Genomic DNA, 13,415 nt, shown 5'->3' with positions numbered 1-13,415 from the left:
CCCTGGTTCAATTCCCGGGCCGGCCGGACATTTGCTGCATGATTTGACTCCCCCGGCTTTCCTGTCTCTCTACACTGTTCTATTTCAGTTTTTAATAAGACGGTGCGGAATCACATCCAGCCTTTTTTAAATAAACTTGAAATCTGTTCTTTATCGTTGGTAAATCTCGGGACAACTACAGTACACAACACAATGAGTGGCAGGTTTACTGGCAAGTCATCTTTAATGTCTTTCTCAAAAGCATCTGAAAACCATCAGATATTAAAGTAGCAGAACACGGTACATCCTCACAGCACCGACTTTTGGCAAGATCAGTCACAATGGTATTAATATGTTACTGTTTACAATAATACTATATATATAAATGTATTATATTCACATTATACACACAAAAATAATTCTGAGCGTACTGTTGGTCTATGCACTGATGTGTAATACTTCATCATATTCCAAAAGAATATTAATTATGTCAAGTTTTTAAGTAAAAACATCTGTTTTAAATGTTAACATATTCAACATTGTATAGTAAATAAAAAAATATCGTAATGATATCACTGACATTTAAATGACTACTTCACCCATTTTCAACCTATCTTCATATAATTGGTCCTCACTAATGCTCATAATAATATGGTAACTGTTTTTCTACTCTGTGTCTCAGAGGACGGCTGTGGACTGTTCAGAAAACCGCCTACCAGTGACATCATCTGTAGGGAGATTTGGCCATTTCAAAAATTTTATTTTATTTTTTATTAACACGAGAACAATGGCTTCGATTATAGAATGCCAACTTTCCAGGATCATAATATAATGAGAATTAGTGAGAAACTGGTTGAAGTGGTCGTTTTAAGGACCTGTAACCTTCTGGTACACAGCTCTGCATCAAGTAATTCACGTCACGTCGGCCATTGATTGCGGCTTCCGAGAAAACATTTAGAGTGAACTCTTTACGGATGTCTGCTCATAAAACCTAACTGGAGGATTCACTGGGTCTGGGTGACACTCAAAGAGGCTCACATGATGCGGTCACTGTAGTCAGTATCACAGCGGCTTCTGCAAGTCATGACGACGGTTTACACTGAAACAATCAAGATCAAAGCAATTTGCATATTGTCACTGTCGGGCGGGAAACCATTTATGTCCAAAACCGTAACTTTTCAGGAAATGGATCCAATGTAGTTATTTAGTCCCAATTCCAATTCTTCTCACTAGTATAATATTTATAAAATATTCACTTCGAAGGCTCAACAATGAACCGTCTGCTGGGTGCAGATTCCATGCAATACTTAAAACATCTCTGTTGTTCTTTTGATGTCAAATATTTACCCACATTCAGACTTCACTTAACCACTTTCATCCTGGTATCTTTATGTAGGGCATGTCATTATTATAGGTAAAAATCTCGTAACCTTTTCAAAATGACCTACAAACTGCGATGCGTTGTGAGCTTGAGGCTATTTTCACTTTTGCAAGACACTGTTATGCATCAAAGTATAAAATAGGGCATTATGAAAAATATGAAATATAGAGATACCATGTTTCTTTCTGCCCTGCAGTGACGATATACAGTTCTTAGGGTCTCACCCAAGATGTGTTGTTTGTCCTACATGGTCATCTTTCTCTTCCTCTGCACTCCATCTGCCGTTTGTCCCTCTCAGTTAATGCCCATTCATAAGCTATATCATGCCCATATACAGTACAAAACAGCACTGTACTGAATATTGTGGTTATCCAAACAACTAGCTGTGTTTCATTTCCGTTTTGTTAAATACCTTCACAAATGACTTTACATATAAAAGTAGAAATGTCCCTGAACTGCTACCAGTAGAACTATAATAGCTGTTGTGTCTGTATCCATCACAATGATCCGTCAGGAGACAAAGGGAAGCTGGCCAGACGTTGAGATTACAGCGTCACTCGGTAATTTCAGCGAAGATATTTAATGTAGAGGGAAACAGAAAAACCACTAGTATAGAGCTTTGAGGGGCTCCGCTCAACAACATATGGGGTTTAAGTGGTTAAAGCGCAACTCGTATTGCATAATCAGTCAACTAAGCATTCTGTACTGAAGCGCTTGTGATATGCTTGTTTTTAAGTGTTATTGTAAGTTGTAAGTTGAGGAATATGCATTTACTAAAGACATATCTGACTTCTACTCAAGACAGACAGTTTTCTACAAAAAATCTTAATACTGTCATCGGGCACTGGTTCTCAACCACAGGGGATCAAATGGACAATTATGAGTCTGAGAGTTACATTAACAACTGCCTAATGCAGTGAATGTGATTCTCAGAGGTTTTTATTGCAAGGTCCCCCAGTTTGATAGGCATCAGGCCAGACTCGCTTTTGATACAATTTGCTAGCTCTGGAATCCCTACCGACACTGTAAAAATCACACAGTGTTCATATAAACAGACCCATTTGTACTCTGAGTTACACTTACACCGGACCGCACATTGAGAACCAGTGATCCAGTGAACCAGCGATCTATGGCATGTTTAGTGTTTGTTATCCTACCTGACAGTTCTATTGGACAACAGGTATTACCATCAAGATGATGGTTCTCCAATGGCAGATGCACAGAATGTAGGAATATCTTCCGTCCCCCCATTGAGTGTGTGTTTATTTACTCTCACTTTCTGCTCACATCTGAGGCATGACTGTAAGAGTTGGGGTCTGGGGACAGTGGACTTTTCACTCCCCTTCTCTGTGTTTACATTTTTAGAATCCAGACCTGAGAGGGATGTGGAAACAGGGGGAAACACCAGAGAGCAGGTTCTGGCAGAACTTCACCCTTGGCCAGCAGGGGTACGTGTGGTTCAAGAGGGAGGTTCATGTTTTTCATCCAGCGCACACCACCTCCGGGCTCATTTTGAATATTCTCGTCCCTCGTCTCGGCTGATCTGATTGGTTTGCTGGAAGGAGGGGGGGTGTGAGGAGGAGGTGGTGGGTCAGTTACTCTGGTTGCTGACTGGAGGGAACTCGTTCTCGTCATCGAGACACACGGGCCCCTCTGCGAATTCGTGCTCTGGAATGACCTCTCCCTTCTGAGCTCCACCATCTTCAGAGTAGCCTGGGTAGAGACAAGGGGTTAGGAACAGCAATTATAGAACCATAGCGTCCCTATTCTGGGGCCGAACATTCACCAAAAATAGCCGATCTACAAGCTACAATGCGTCAATGTTACGAGCTTGTAGATCGGCTATTTTCAGCAGAGATTTAATGTAGAGGATGAAGTTGAAGACAATATATCTGCGACCAAAAACATGCAATAGTTTTAAATTAATATATTTATTCAACCCAATACAGCTACAAAGGCTAAGTAACTATCACAGAATCAAGAGTGGTGTACTTCAGGTGGACGTTCTCACTTAAGTGACCTGTCAGAAGCTACAGTAATCTTATATCTAAGGTTCGGCCTATTGAAGTATTGTGACAGTGGAAGTGTATGCCCATGGCACAGGTTTACCCATAAGGGTGGTTGACGAGGGCGGGGTGGAAGGGAGTGCCACGGTGGCAGCGTAAGACGGGTTGGCTGGCTGGGGCGGGACATCCTGTGACTCTGCGTCTTCCTCTTGTTCCCTCCCTGGGTCCTCATCCGTCTCAAACAGCCTTGAAGAAGAGGGAGACATTTGGGCATTCACTAAAATGGCCACATCAGGATGAAGGCCAACTGTCGCCGAAACGTTGTACCATGTAATATGTTCTGTGTTTTAAGGTCAACTAAACACTAATGCTGTTGTGCAGACTTTTATTCTTCTGAACTGTCAATCTGTGTCCAGCACCAAACTGAATGTGCGCAACGCACTGTTCTGAACTAGTAACAGCTGAACCGAAGCCGTGTTTTCACTACAGTATATTATTGGCAATGGGAGATTCCTTTTACAATATGCATGTTGTTTTACTGGCCTACTATAGTATAGCATTGGCCTGTATGTGTTATTGTATTGTATTGTCATGTATATGCAGTGTGCACGTTTTGACGATACAATACATTGGTGAAAATAACTACAATGTACACACACACACACACACACACCTGTGGTTTTGGACAAGGACACACTCTCCCCCGTCCTGAGGATCCACATTATAGATGTAGAGACGGCCATCTGAGGAAGCTACAAGCAACCGAGGCAACTTCTGAATCCTGACAATTTGTGACAAATAACACACACAACTATCATGTTATCAAACAGACACACACATTATGCACCTTTTCTATTGTCCTTAGTATGTAACTTGAGGGTGTGTCATTTTGTCCTTATCTCTTGAGGAGTTGAGGTACACAATGAATGACGCAAGATGATGCTTTTATCGTAGTTGTATCACAGTTTAAGTAGTAGATTGTCACACTTTATACTTGAATTCAACGGTTGGCATGGCACCAGTCGGTGCATTAGCATGGTGTGTATGCCGTAGGTTCCTAGGTGAGTGTACCTATTTTCCAAAAAAGCAAGGTTTGTAGATTAAACTACCACCCAGGGGCCTACAGGTACCTATGTACAAATGCACCACACCTAACTCGCTAATGTGCTGACCAATGAAATTAACTGTATACTGCTGAAGTTTCTTAACTAAAGAGAGCTATGGGGGAGTATTGACTATGCACGTTCATTGATAATTCATCGCAAGGATTTCAGACGCGTCTTTAATGCTCCTAGTGATGTGGAGGTAAATTCCCATACACGTGGAACTATCTGTCTTGTATGTGTCTCCTCTTTGTGTCTTACATGGCCAGGGCAGTGACATTCTTCAGGCCACACATGTTGAGTCGCACGGTGGCGAAGGCGCGGTCCTGGTTCATCATGTCAGACACCTGGGCCGGCAAGTAGGTGCTGGCTGCCGTGAACATCTTCCCCATGTAGGCTGACCACGTAGGGGACTCTACCTCTCGACTTGGGGAGGAGTTGATGGTGGAGGGGTTGGACACAAACCACGAGTCATAGTTAAATGTGAGTCTACACTATGGATAGTTTGTAAAAGAAAATGAAGAAAAAATATATAGGCTACACTAGATATACCACAGCAATGAAAAGTAGGGCAAATATGTGGCGTTGATGTCAATGTGCACAACATACAACAATTGACAACAATATAGTACTTCATAGAAGTGGTCCAGTTCATAACTGACACCTGGTGACAGAAATACATTACTGTAGCTACATCGAATGAATTAATGATTTTTATCTTTAAGGTAACAGTTTGCTGTGGTATAATGGGGTTGATATGGTATACTTACACACCCTTTAACCAGCCTTATTATCCTCTTACTCATCGACTGAACTGTTGACGGTTCTTTGTGTCAAATTTGCTCTAATTAATCATAGCTTTAGATCAATAGTATTGTGTCTCCCCCCCACCCCTCCACTCTAGCATGTACAGTATGAGTGTGTTTACCTGGGGCTGTGCTGCTCCAGTTTGAAAATGTGGACTGTCTCAGTGTTGCTAGAGGCACACAGGAACTGGGCATCTGCACTGAAGGACAATGAGCTGATGCTAACATATCTGACGCACACACACACACACACACACACACACACACACACACACACACACACACGTGTAAGGTGTCAGATAAGTAAGATAATTTACTACGCATTATCATTTTACAGGTGCGACCCCAGTAAGAATTCCAGGCCAAATTACATTATAATACACATTTCAGCAAACAGAGGTCATCTGATAATAATGATCCCCTGTGAATCAGTCATTTGGGGTCGTATTTTTTTAGAAAGGTTTTTGTATTCTCCACTCCTTTTTATTCTTATTTTAATGTCTTAATTACATGAGGTCACCAGGTAATTCTAGTCCTGTGTGAATAGGGCTGAATGTAAAAACGTACCCAAATGTTACAGGCCCGCCAGGGTGCCTTTATTCACTCTGCATCAAAGCATTAAAGGATTTCACTTTGGAGATGAAAGTGTATGCGTGCCCGTGGTACTTACCTTTTCATCCCCCGTCTGAACTCAAACAGCTTCTGGCCCTCAGGGACGGTGAAGACTCTGATTACAGTGCCCTGGATAGAGGAAAACAGACAGCGAGAATGACTGGACTGACAATAGGGAGGAGGGAGAAAGTCACGGTAGAGAAAAACAAAAGAGATATGGATGGAGAAGCTCTGACCTTCTCTGAGGCGCTGGCCACTTTGTTTCCTGAGACGTTGAAGGTGAGAGCAGCCAGAGGGCTGTCATGGGCTGGGATCATGGTCACTGTATTCTGAGAGACAAAAGCAGTGTTTTCTAATCATCATTTCATTTCTGGTATGAAAAGAAAAGAAGAACAGAACAAAAATAATTATATATATATATATATATATATATATATATATATATATATATATATATATATATATATATATATATATAAGGGCTATCTTGATGTTTTACTGGGTAAACACAGCTGAAGCTATTTAGGTAGATTGTGTGAGGCATGTAGCAGATGGGTGAAATGACTATTTCTAGGGGTGTTTTCCCCGCCTGCGTTTGGTTGGTATTTTGGTGGTTGGTGTTTTGGATTGGATGGATGGAGAGTCCAACTGATTGTCGGTGGACTTTTGCCTTTCATAGTCCGTACTGGAGGCACACTAACCCCATTTTATAAACAACATTTCAGGTCACACTGGACAGGTCACACTCACAGGTACATGGATTAAAGTAAAAATAAAATCCCACGACTGAAAGGTTTTGTTATAGGTCAAGCCTCGAGCTGCGATTTTTTTACCCCCCCCCCCCCCCCACACACACACACACACACACACACACACACACACCTAAACTGCAAACAAACTATTGGCACAATATGTAAAATGTGTACACCATAATGGCGGTCTGCAACACAATCCATTCATAAATCATATACTCAGTCTGGTAAAATGGTAAAAGGACTGCATTTGTATACTTTCTTGTCTGTCTGGCCTTCAAATTGCTTTCCAGTGAGTGTATTTCACATTCATTGACACACGGATGGTGGAGGAAACCATGCAATGCACCAACCTGCTCATCTGGAGCAGTTAGAGGTCTTATGTATCTTGCTCAATGACATTTCTACACGCATCCAGGAGGAACTGCGGATGGAACTGAGAACCTAGCTCCAATTCCAGGATGGCCACTCTACTTCGTGCACCCGATCTCCCTCAGGAGACACTGCAGCATTTTGTGTGGAACTGCATTACAAAACTAAAATAATCCCACTAATGGTGGCCTCACCAGGTTGTTGGCGTCATAGACAATGATCTCTCCAATGGTAGCACTGCCAGGATAGGCCAGGTATGAGTTTCCATGGTTCACAGACAGGGCACACAGACCTAGGGGAAGTTGACAGGATCAAGTTGTATGACTCGTATTTCATATGGGTGTGCATGTACTGTATGCAGTATTTACAGTATGCTTGGTTCTTTGTAGTGTATGTGTACGAGTGTATTGCACCTGAAGGGTTGGTGGGTGTGTTGAGTAGTGTTTTGAGCAGTTTCATGTCTTTGATGTTATGGATGTAGATGGACTCCTCCAGACACACCACCAGCCTCTGCCAGCGAGAGACAGACAGAGGAAGATTAATGACAATGACAGGGACATTAATGAGGAAGATCAGCTTAGACAAAATCAGGAACTGGAAGTTTCAACTGTGTAGACACTATTTATATTTAATTCTATCAAACATAGCATATAAGTGTCAGGAGTTTAATGTGTGACAGATTAATATGACTTAATTACACTGCAAAATGCTCCGTATTAATAAGGGTCCGTTTTGGTCTATTATCATGCTCTCAGAGTTAAATTAACGCTGAAGGTTTTACTGTGCAGAGTCAGACCTATTAAAATGATTGTTTCCTAGAGGGATTTAGCATTGGTTGATTGATTGAAATTTGTATTTCACAGAATGTAGATTGTAGAATGGGTACATTTCAAACGAAAGTCAATACAAAAACTGCTACTTTGTGATGAAACCATAAAAAGCACAGGACTTGTTTACATCATGGTCCACCATTTTCAATTCATTAAAGATGTACAAATATACACTCATATGATGTGTATGTATACAAATATACACATGATATGAAGGAAATAAAAATGGGAAAAACATTTCCTTACTGGAAAAGGGGGGACGACGACTCACATTTTTATTACGGGGGCTAGTTTTGAATTGCAGCCGTCCGTAGGTGCTCTTTGAGAGTTCTTTTGAAGGAGTCAATAATAATGACTAAACAGGAAGTAGTTTGGTATCATGCTCGGAGGAATCAGATAGGACTTTTCTGTTTGGATGTATGGGCTGTCAAGGCCAGAACTAGCTTTTTGCCACTCATTACTGTAGGTGTTGGAGCCAGTTTTATGTTTTCTTTATTTGTTGAGAATGTTATAATTTGGATCATTAGAAGCCTCCACCTCAAATTAGATTCCCTGGTATGTCATGTTAATTTAGTGAGCCCTTTTGCACTTCCTGTATAATTTCTCCCCTTCAAAGTAAAAGCTCCCCTGCAGTGATTTGTAACTTTTATTTTGAAAGGTTCACTGGGAGCCAGGAAGGGCCGTAGCTTGTTAAAGGTCACTTGACAGGCATTTAGAGAACAATAGGAAATGTTTGGTGAGGCTGGGGAGGCATACAGTTTTTGACCGCACTTACGCACTTGCTTACTTATTTCATATACTTATTATTTCATGTTTTGTTTGTAGATATTTGGAGTTAATAAATATTATTCAGTTGAGCCACAATTCTTCTCTGCACCTTCTTTCTGTCCGAGTCAAAACACCCCAGGGCCCTCACCATGTGGAGTTAGAGGTTTGGATATCGAATGCCTCTACAGTAGGTGTTCCCGTACTTCCGACTACGATGATGTCATGCGCATAGCCTCTATGGTATGCTCTTGTCTCTCTCGCTTTCTGGCTTATTTTGCTTGTTACTTGTAGATTAGCTATTTCTGAATAGCTGAAAACTGAAATAGGGAATACTGTAAGAGTTTAAATTGTTCCTCATTTTGCTGGGTGACCGCTTGAAACCCCCTCAAGGACCCCCTGGGGGTCCCCAGGCCCCACTTTGAGAACCACTGCACTAGGTAACCCCCCCCCCCCCCATATGACCTATGACCTCTCCATTACCTGTCTGTTGAGCCTGACAGCCAAGATGTTGCTGGAGTAGCTGTAGTTGCAGATCTCTGTGCCCTTCTTGAAGTGATAGACGTTCATCCTGCGTGGTAGAGACAGGCTGACCACCACCACCAGACTGCTGGAGAACAAGCGCTCCACGATGTACACATCTGGACACTCAGCTGGAATGGGAAAGGAGAAGGTAAGGGAGATGTACACATCTGGACACTCAGCTGGAAGGGGAAATGAGAAGGTAAGGGAGATGTACCCATATGGACACTCAGCTGGAATGGGAAATGAGAAGGTAAGGGAGAGGAAGGAGATCAGGGTGCAGTGTTCGATACAGTGACTACTGAGTTGACCAGAGATCCCGGTTTGTGCCGGTTTCAGGCTGAGTGACTCAAGTTATAAATATAAAGTACAAATATCTCTAAAACACTAAAGTGTCACGGTTTCCAACCTTCACAGTTAAAAAGAAACATTTGTTTGGAGTGCTTACATAAATGTTTATCATGTTCTGCACTGTTGAAAGGTGCTGATCTACAAACTCATTTTTTAAATCCGATTTAAGGGATTAAGGGTCCCGGTTTAGTGTACGAGTCTTCTAAAAAGACACAATTGCAGAGGGATCACAATAAATACACAGTGCAGTTGTGCTGTTGTGAACCATGATGTCCAGATATAAAGGCTGCAAAGTGCAAACATTTTAAAATGAAACTGAGACTGATTACTGGTGATAATGCAGCAACAAACACTTTCAATTTGAATAATATCCTGATAATTGGTGTTATATGTGCATATAGCTAAACAGTAATCGTATACCAGTTGTGATTGATTGATAGATTGAAAATGCATAATATAATTATTTATACACATCTGTCAATAGGATAAATAAAAACACTAAAAGGCCTGAGAGCTTATTTAGATTCTGGTCCTTTAGACAATCTAATTATTATACCGTTGCCTATACAGCATTTTTTTTTTTTATTGTTTATCCTTAACCTGAAAGCAACATGACAAATTGTAAACTGTAGATAAGGAAGTGAGCTTTCTCACATTTGGCTGTTGTTTCAATTTGTGACGACAGCATTATGGTCATTATGTAGACCATTAGATATCTGAGGTTTGTTTGCATGTAAGATTAAAATCCCAGCTCTTGGATAAGGAACACATTTAAGTTCCAGCTTCCTCAAACTGACTCCAGTCTATCTTTGTTACAACAACAAGGACTATAAAACGTACTGTACTGTAGCTCCCCTAGATGTTTACTTTGACTGCATGGGAGTTGGCAAAGTAAACAAGACTGAGCTCCTTGAGACTTCAATCTGTCATCACAGGCAGAACACTGTACTGTACTGTGTACAACTAGACCGATGCCAGATTTTTGGGGTCTGATTTGATCCCATCATGTGATCCTACATGTATGTTGCGTCGTTGTTACGATCTCACGTTTTGACCGATATTCTATACACACCCGTGCATACTACCGGTGTGCAGATTCTGCGTTGCATTGGTAACTATATAGTTACAGTAGTGTAATCCATACGAATAAACTATTTAAAGATGTATAGAATGTAAAATGCTGTTTCCTAGAACTCTTACCTCCCTCGTGGATGCAGTCCAGTTTGTCTACCGAGGTGACAGAGAAGAGCCTATAACCAGTCTTCGTTCCTATCGACAGTGATCTGAGACACAAAAGAGACACTTATAGATAACAAAGCATCAACGTTTTTGAAGTTTGATAACATTACAGTCAGACAGTTCACAATGTAATCCCCAAAACTGTATGGCAGATGTGCTGAAATGGAATGCAGTGTTACATTGTCCAGTGCCCTGCACAAGGCAGTGTTACATGAATCTATACTGCATATTGTGCTACCATGCCTTTGCCTAATATTGGTAAATGGTAATATGTTCACGCATAATTAATCTTTACCATCTTTACTATCTTATCAACTTAATCTATAAACATAGACAAAGGACTGTTTTCATCTGTGAAACAAACTAACCCCAAAAAGTCAAAGGTTGTATAAGGGCAGCTTGATACTGTAACTCGAAACTGATGTTTACAAGTGTTTTGTGTTCAACACATTCACTCAATTATATGCCCTCTCACTCACTCACTCGGGAAGGTGCACACGCTCACACACGTGAGCACATACATACACACACACATACACACACGTGGGTGCGTGTGTCCAGGATGTGAAATAAAAGGAATTGATGCCAAGCTTCACTGGTCTGACTCTGACTGCCACTATAAATAGCCATCATCCAGCGTGGCTATGCACTGGGTGGTCAGTATGAATGATACAAGCTGAGGTGAATTAGGTCAGATGACTTCTCTGATAACTGTACCATCTTTGGTGATAAGGGGCAGCAGTGTTACGCCTATCTACGGCTATACAACAGAGGTACTGCAGGCCATGAGTCGGCTGAGTTGGCAAACAGCATGCAGGCCAGGTGCCATCTAAACTGTCAGAGCCATAATGCACAGACAATATCCCAGTGATTAACGGTTAAGGGTCACAAATGTTCATATGAGGGTTTTTTAATACTTTATTAACAAGCGTATTAACAGTACTATATGTATAGTACAGTCAAAGGTTTTTCTAAAATGATAAAACAAAAATCCCCAGGCTTGTTAGGGCTCCCAAGGTGGGCTCTCTCTCTCTCTCTCATCTTATGATTGTCTGAAGATGAAAGGAAAAAGTATTGTGATAGGAACTGCATGTGGACTGGTGGTGTTTACAGTTACACACCTAGCTGGTGCTGTGTCCCAGGCCCCCAGCCAGTACAGGTGTTTACGTAAAGGGAACACACCTCTAACTGACATAAATCAGTAACGTTATTCTGCCTTTATAGTTTAGTGGGTGTCAGCTCCATTGCTTAGAAGTAGTGTATACATACATTATACATGCTATTGAATGGGAGTGGGACGGGATTAATTCGATTTATTTTTAACTCAATGATTTATTGATTGTAGTTGGATTATTGACAACGACAAATAAAGGATAAGACTTTTAATTGAACTTTACCAGATATGCCTATGCTGTCTCCCTTATTATTTGTGATGCTTGGCCACATGCGCCACGGAAACACATTAACACATAACAAAGGAAAGTGAATACAAAAGTCACGAAAGAACAATACAACCATTGTTAGTTGTTGTTACAAATAGAATATGGTTATCATATAACGTTATATATTATAATACTTCTGACTGAACTCGCTCGGTTACTTTTAACCCGTATTCGTAATAACCGATATCAATTTGTGAAAATAAGAGTCTTAAGACAATTTGTAATTATTCAACAAAATGCGACAGACACTTCTCTACCTCCCTTTAAGATGATATAAGACTAACCTTGAAGTTCTGACGCCGAGATAGAACTAATTACGCACACATACTCCCTGCTTCTAACATCAACCATTGTTCAGTACGACTACAGTGCAGTACCAGCGAATGTTATGCAACAGTCAAGTGCCACATGGAGGGAGAAGAAGCGGTGCTGCTCGTGCTCGGACTGCATGGCGCGAGGTCGCTTACGTGGTGTCCTGGTTGAATGAGGCACAGATCACACCGTGGTTCCCCGCGGAGTCTTCGGCTGTCTCCTGTGATTCCATCCCCGCCACTGATCACCCCTCCCCGGTCGGAGGCCTCGGGATCAGATCGATCGCTCCTCTCCTCCCTGTCAGCAGCAAGCGCCACGCGCACACAATCCAGGGAACAGATTGTTTTAGCACGGGCTGTCTGAGGTCTGAGCGGACATATTATACATTATACATAAATATGCAACCACTCGATTCCAAAACTCAAAAGAGAATCAAAAGGAAACACAGGCTTCCCTGATGCATTGTTTCACGTCTGAGTGACGACAGTGTTATTATTATGTTATTAACTTCAGTAGCCCGACAGCAAAACAAAAACAGCTGATGGGTCGATGCGTCACACCAACACACGTTTCTATTGGCTGTCAGAAGCAGGCCAGTCTGCCTCGCCGCCTCTTCTAATTGGCCAAGCTATTGAAAGTCAGTAATTGATTGATCTTTTTGTCCATCCGTCAACTAAGTGCCGCCTATTTAGAGAGACCGGTCTTCTGATTGGCCAATTGTAGTTCCCAAGTACCTCTGGAAAGCATGGTGTCTATTTACTGCCCAGTGTTCAGATCCTGTCTAGAGCCAGCCTACATTACTACAACACACACACCACACACACACACACACACACACACACACACACACACACACACACACACACACACACACACACACACACACACACACTGTGTCCGTATCCACTGTGGGCCGGTTCTCCAAACTGCAAAGTGAATTGAC

The 13,415-nt window shown here is 41.6% G+C and overlaps 1 protein-coding gene across 3 annotated transcripts; it reads right to left on the bottom strand.

Moving 5' to 3' along the window:
• Positions 1-178: 178 nt before the first annotated feature.
• On the bottom strand, positions 179-13,004 carry LOC308333286 (WD repeat domain phosphoinositide-interacting protein 1-like). Of its 3 annotated transcripts, none has more exons than XM_080789581.1 (12): positions 12,628-13,004; positions 10,680-10,762; positions 9,090-9,259; positions 7,425-7,521; positions 7,206-7,303; positions 6,124-6,216; positions 5,946-6,016; positions 5,398-5,505; positions 4,731-4,895; positions 4,040-4,177; positions 3,470-3,612; positions 179-3,073 (listed from the first exon to the last, which is right to left on the bottom strand). In XM_080789581.1, exons 1-12 carry the CDS (start codon positions 12,702-12,704, stop codon positions 2,952-2,954), a joined length of 1,365 nt encoding a protein of 454 aa, XP_080645707.1. In that variant the 5' UTR covers positions 12,705-13,004; the 3' UTR covers positions 179-2,951. The 3 variants fall into 3 exon arrangements, with proteins under 3 accessions (XP_080645707.1, XP_080645709.1, XP_080645708.1); XM_080789583.1 differs by lacking the exon at positions 12,628-13,004 and adding an exon at positions 12,445-12,498; XM_080789582.1 differs by having other exon boundaries at positions 193-3,073; positions 4,040-4,147.
• Between the last annotated feature and the right edge of the window lie 411 nt (positions 13,005-13,415).

The sequence above is a fragment of the Protomyctophum bolini genome, assembly GCF_963924005.1.
Source record: "Protomyctophum bolini genome assembly, chromosome: 18".
NCBI classification, from domain to species: domain Eukaryota; kingdom Metazoa; phylum Chordata; class Actinopteri; order Myctophiformes; family Myctophidae; genus Protomyctophum; species Protomyctophum bolini.
The sequence above is the reverse complement of the archived record's forward strand: the minus strand, read 5'-3'. Positions and strand labels throughout refer to the sequence as shown.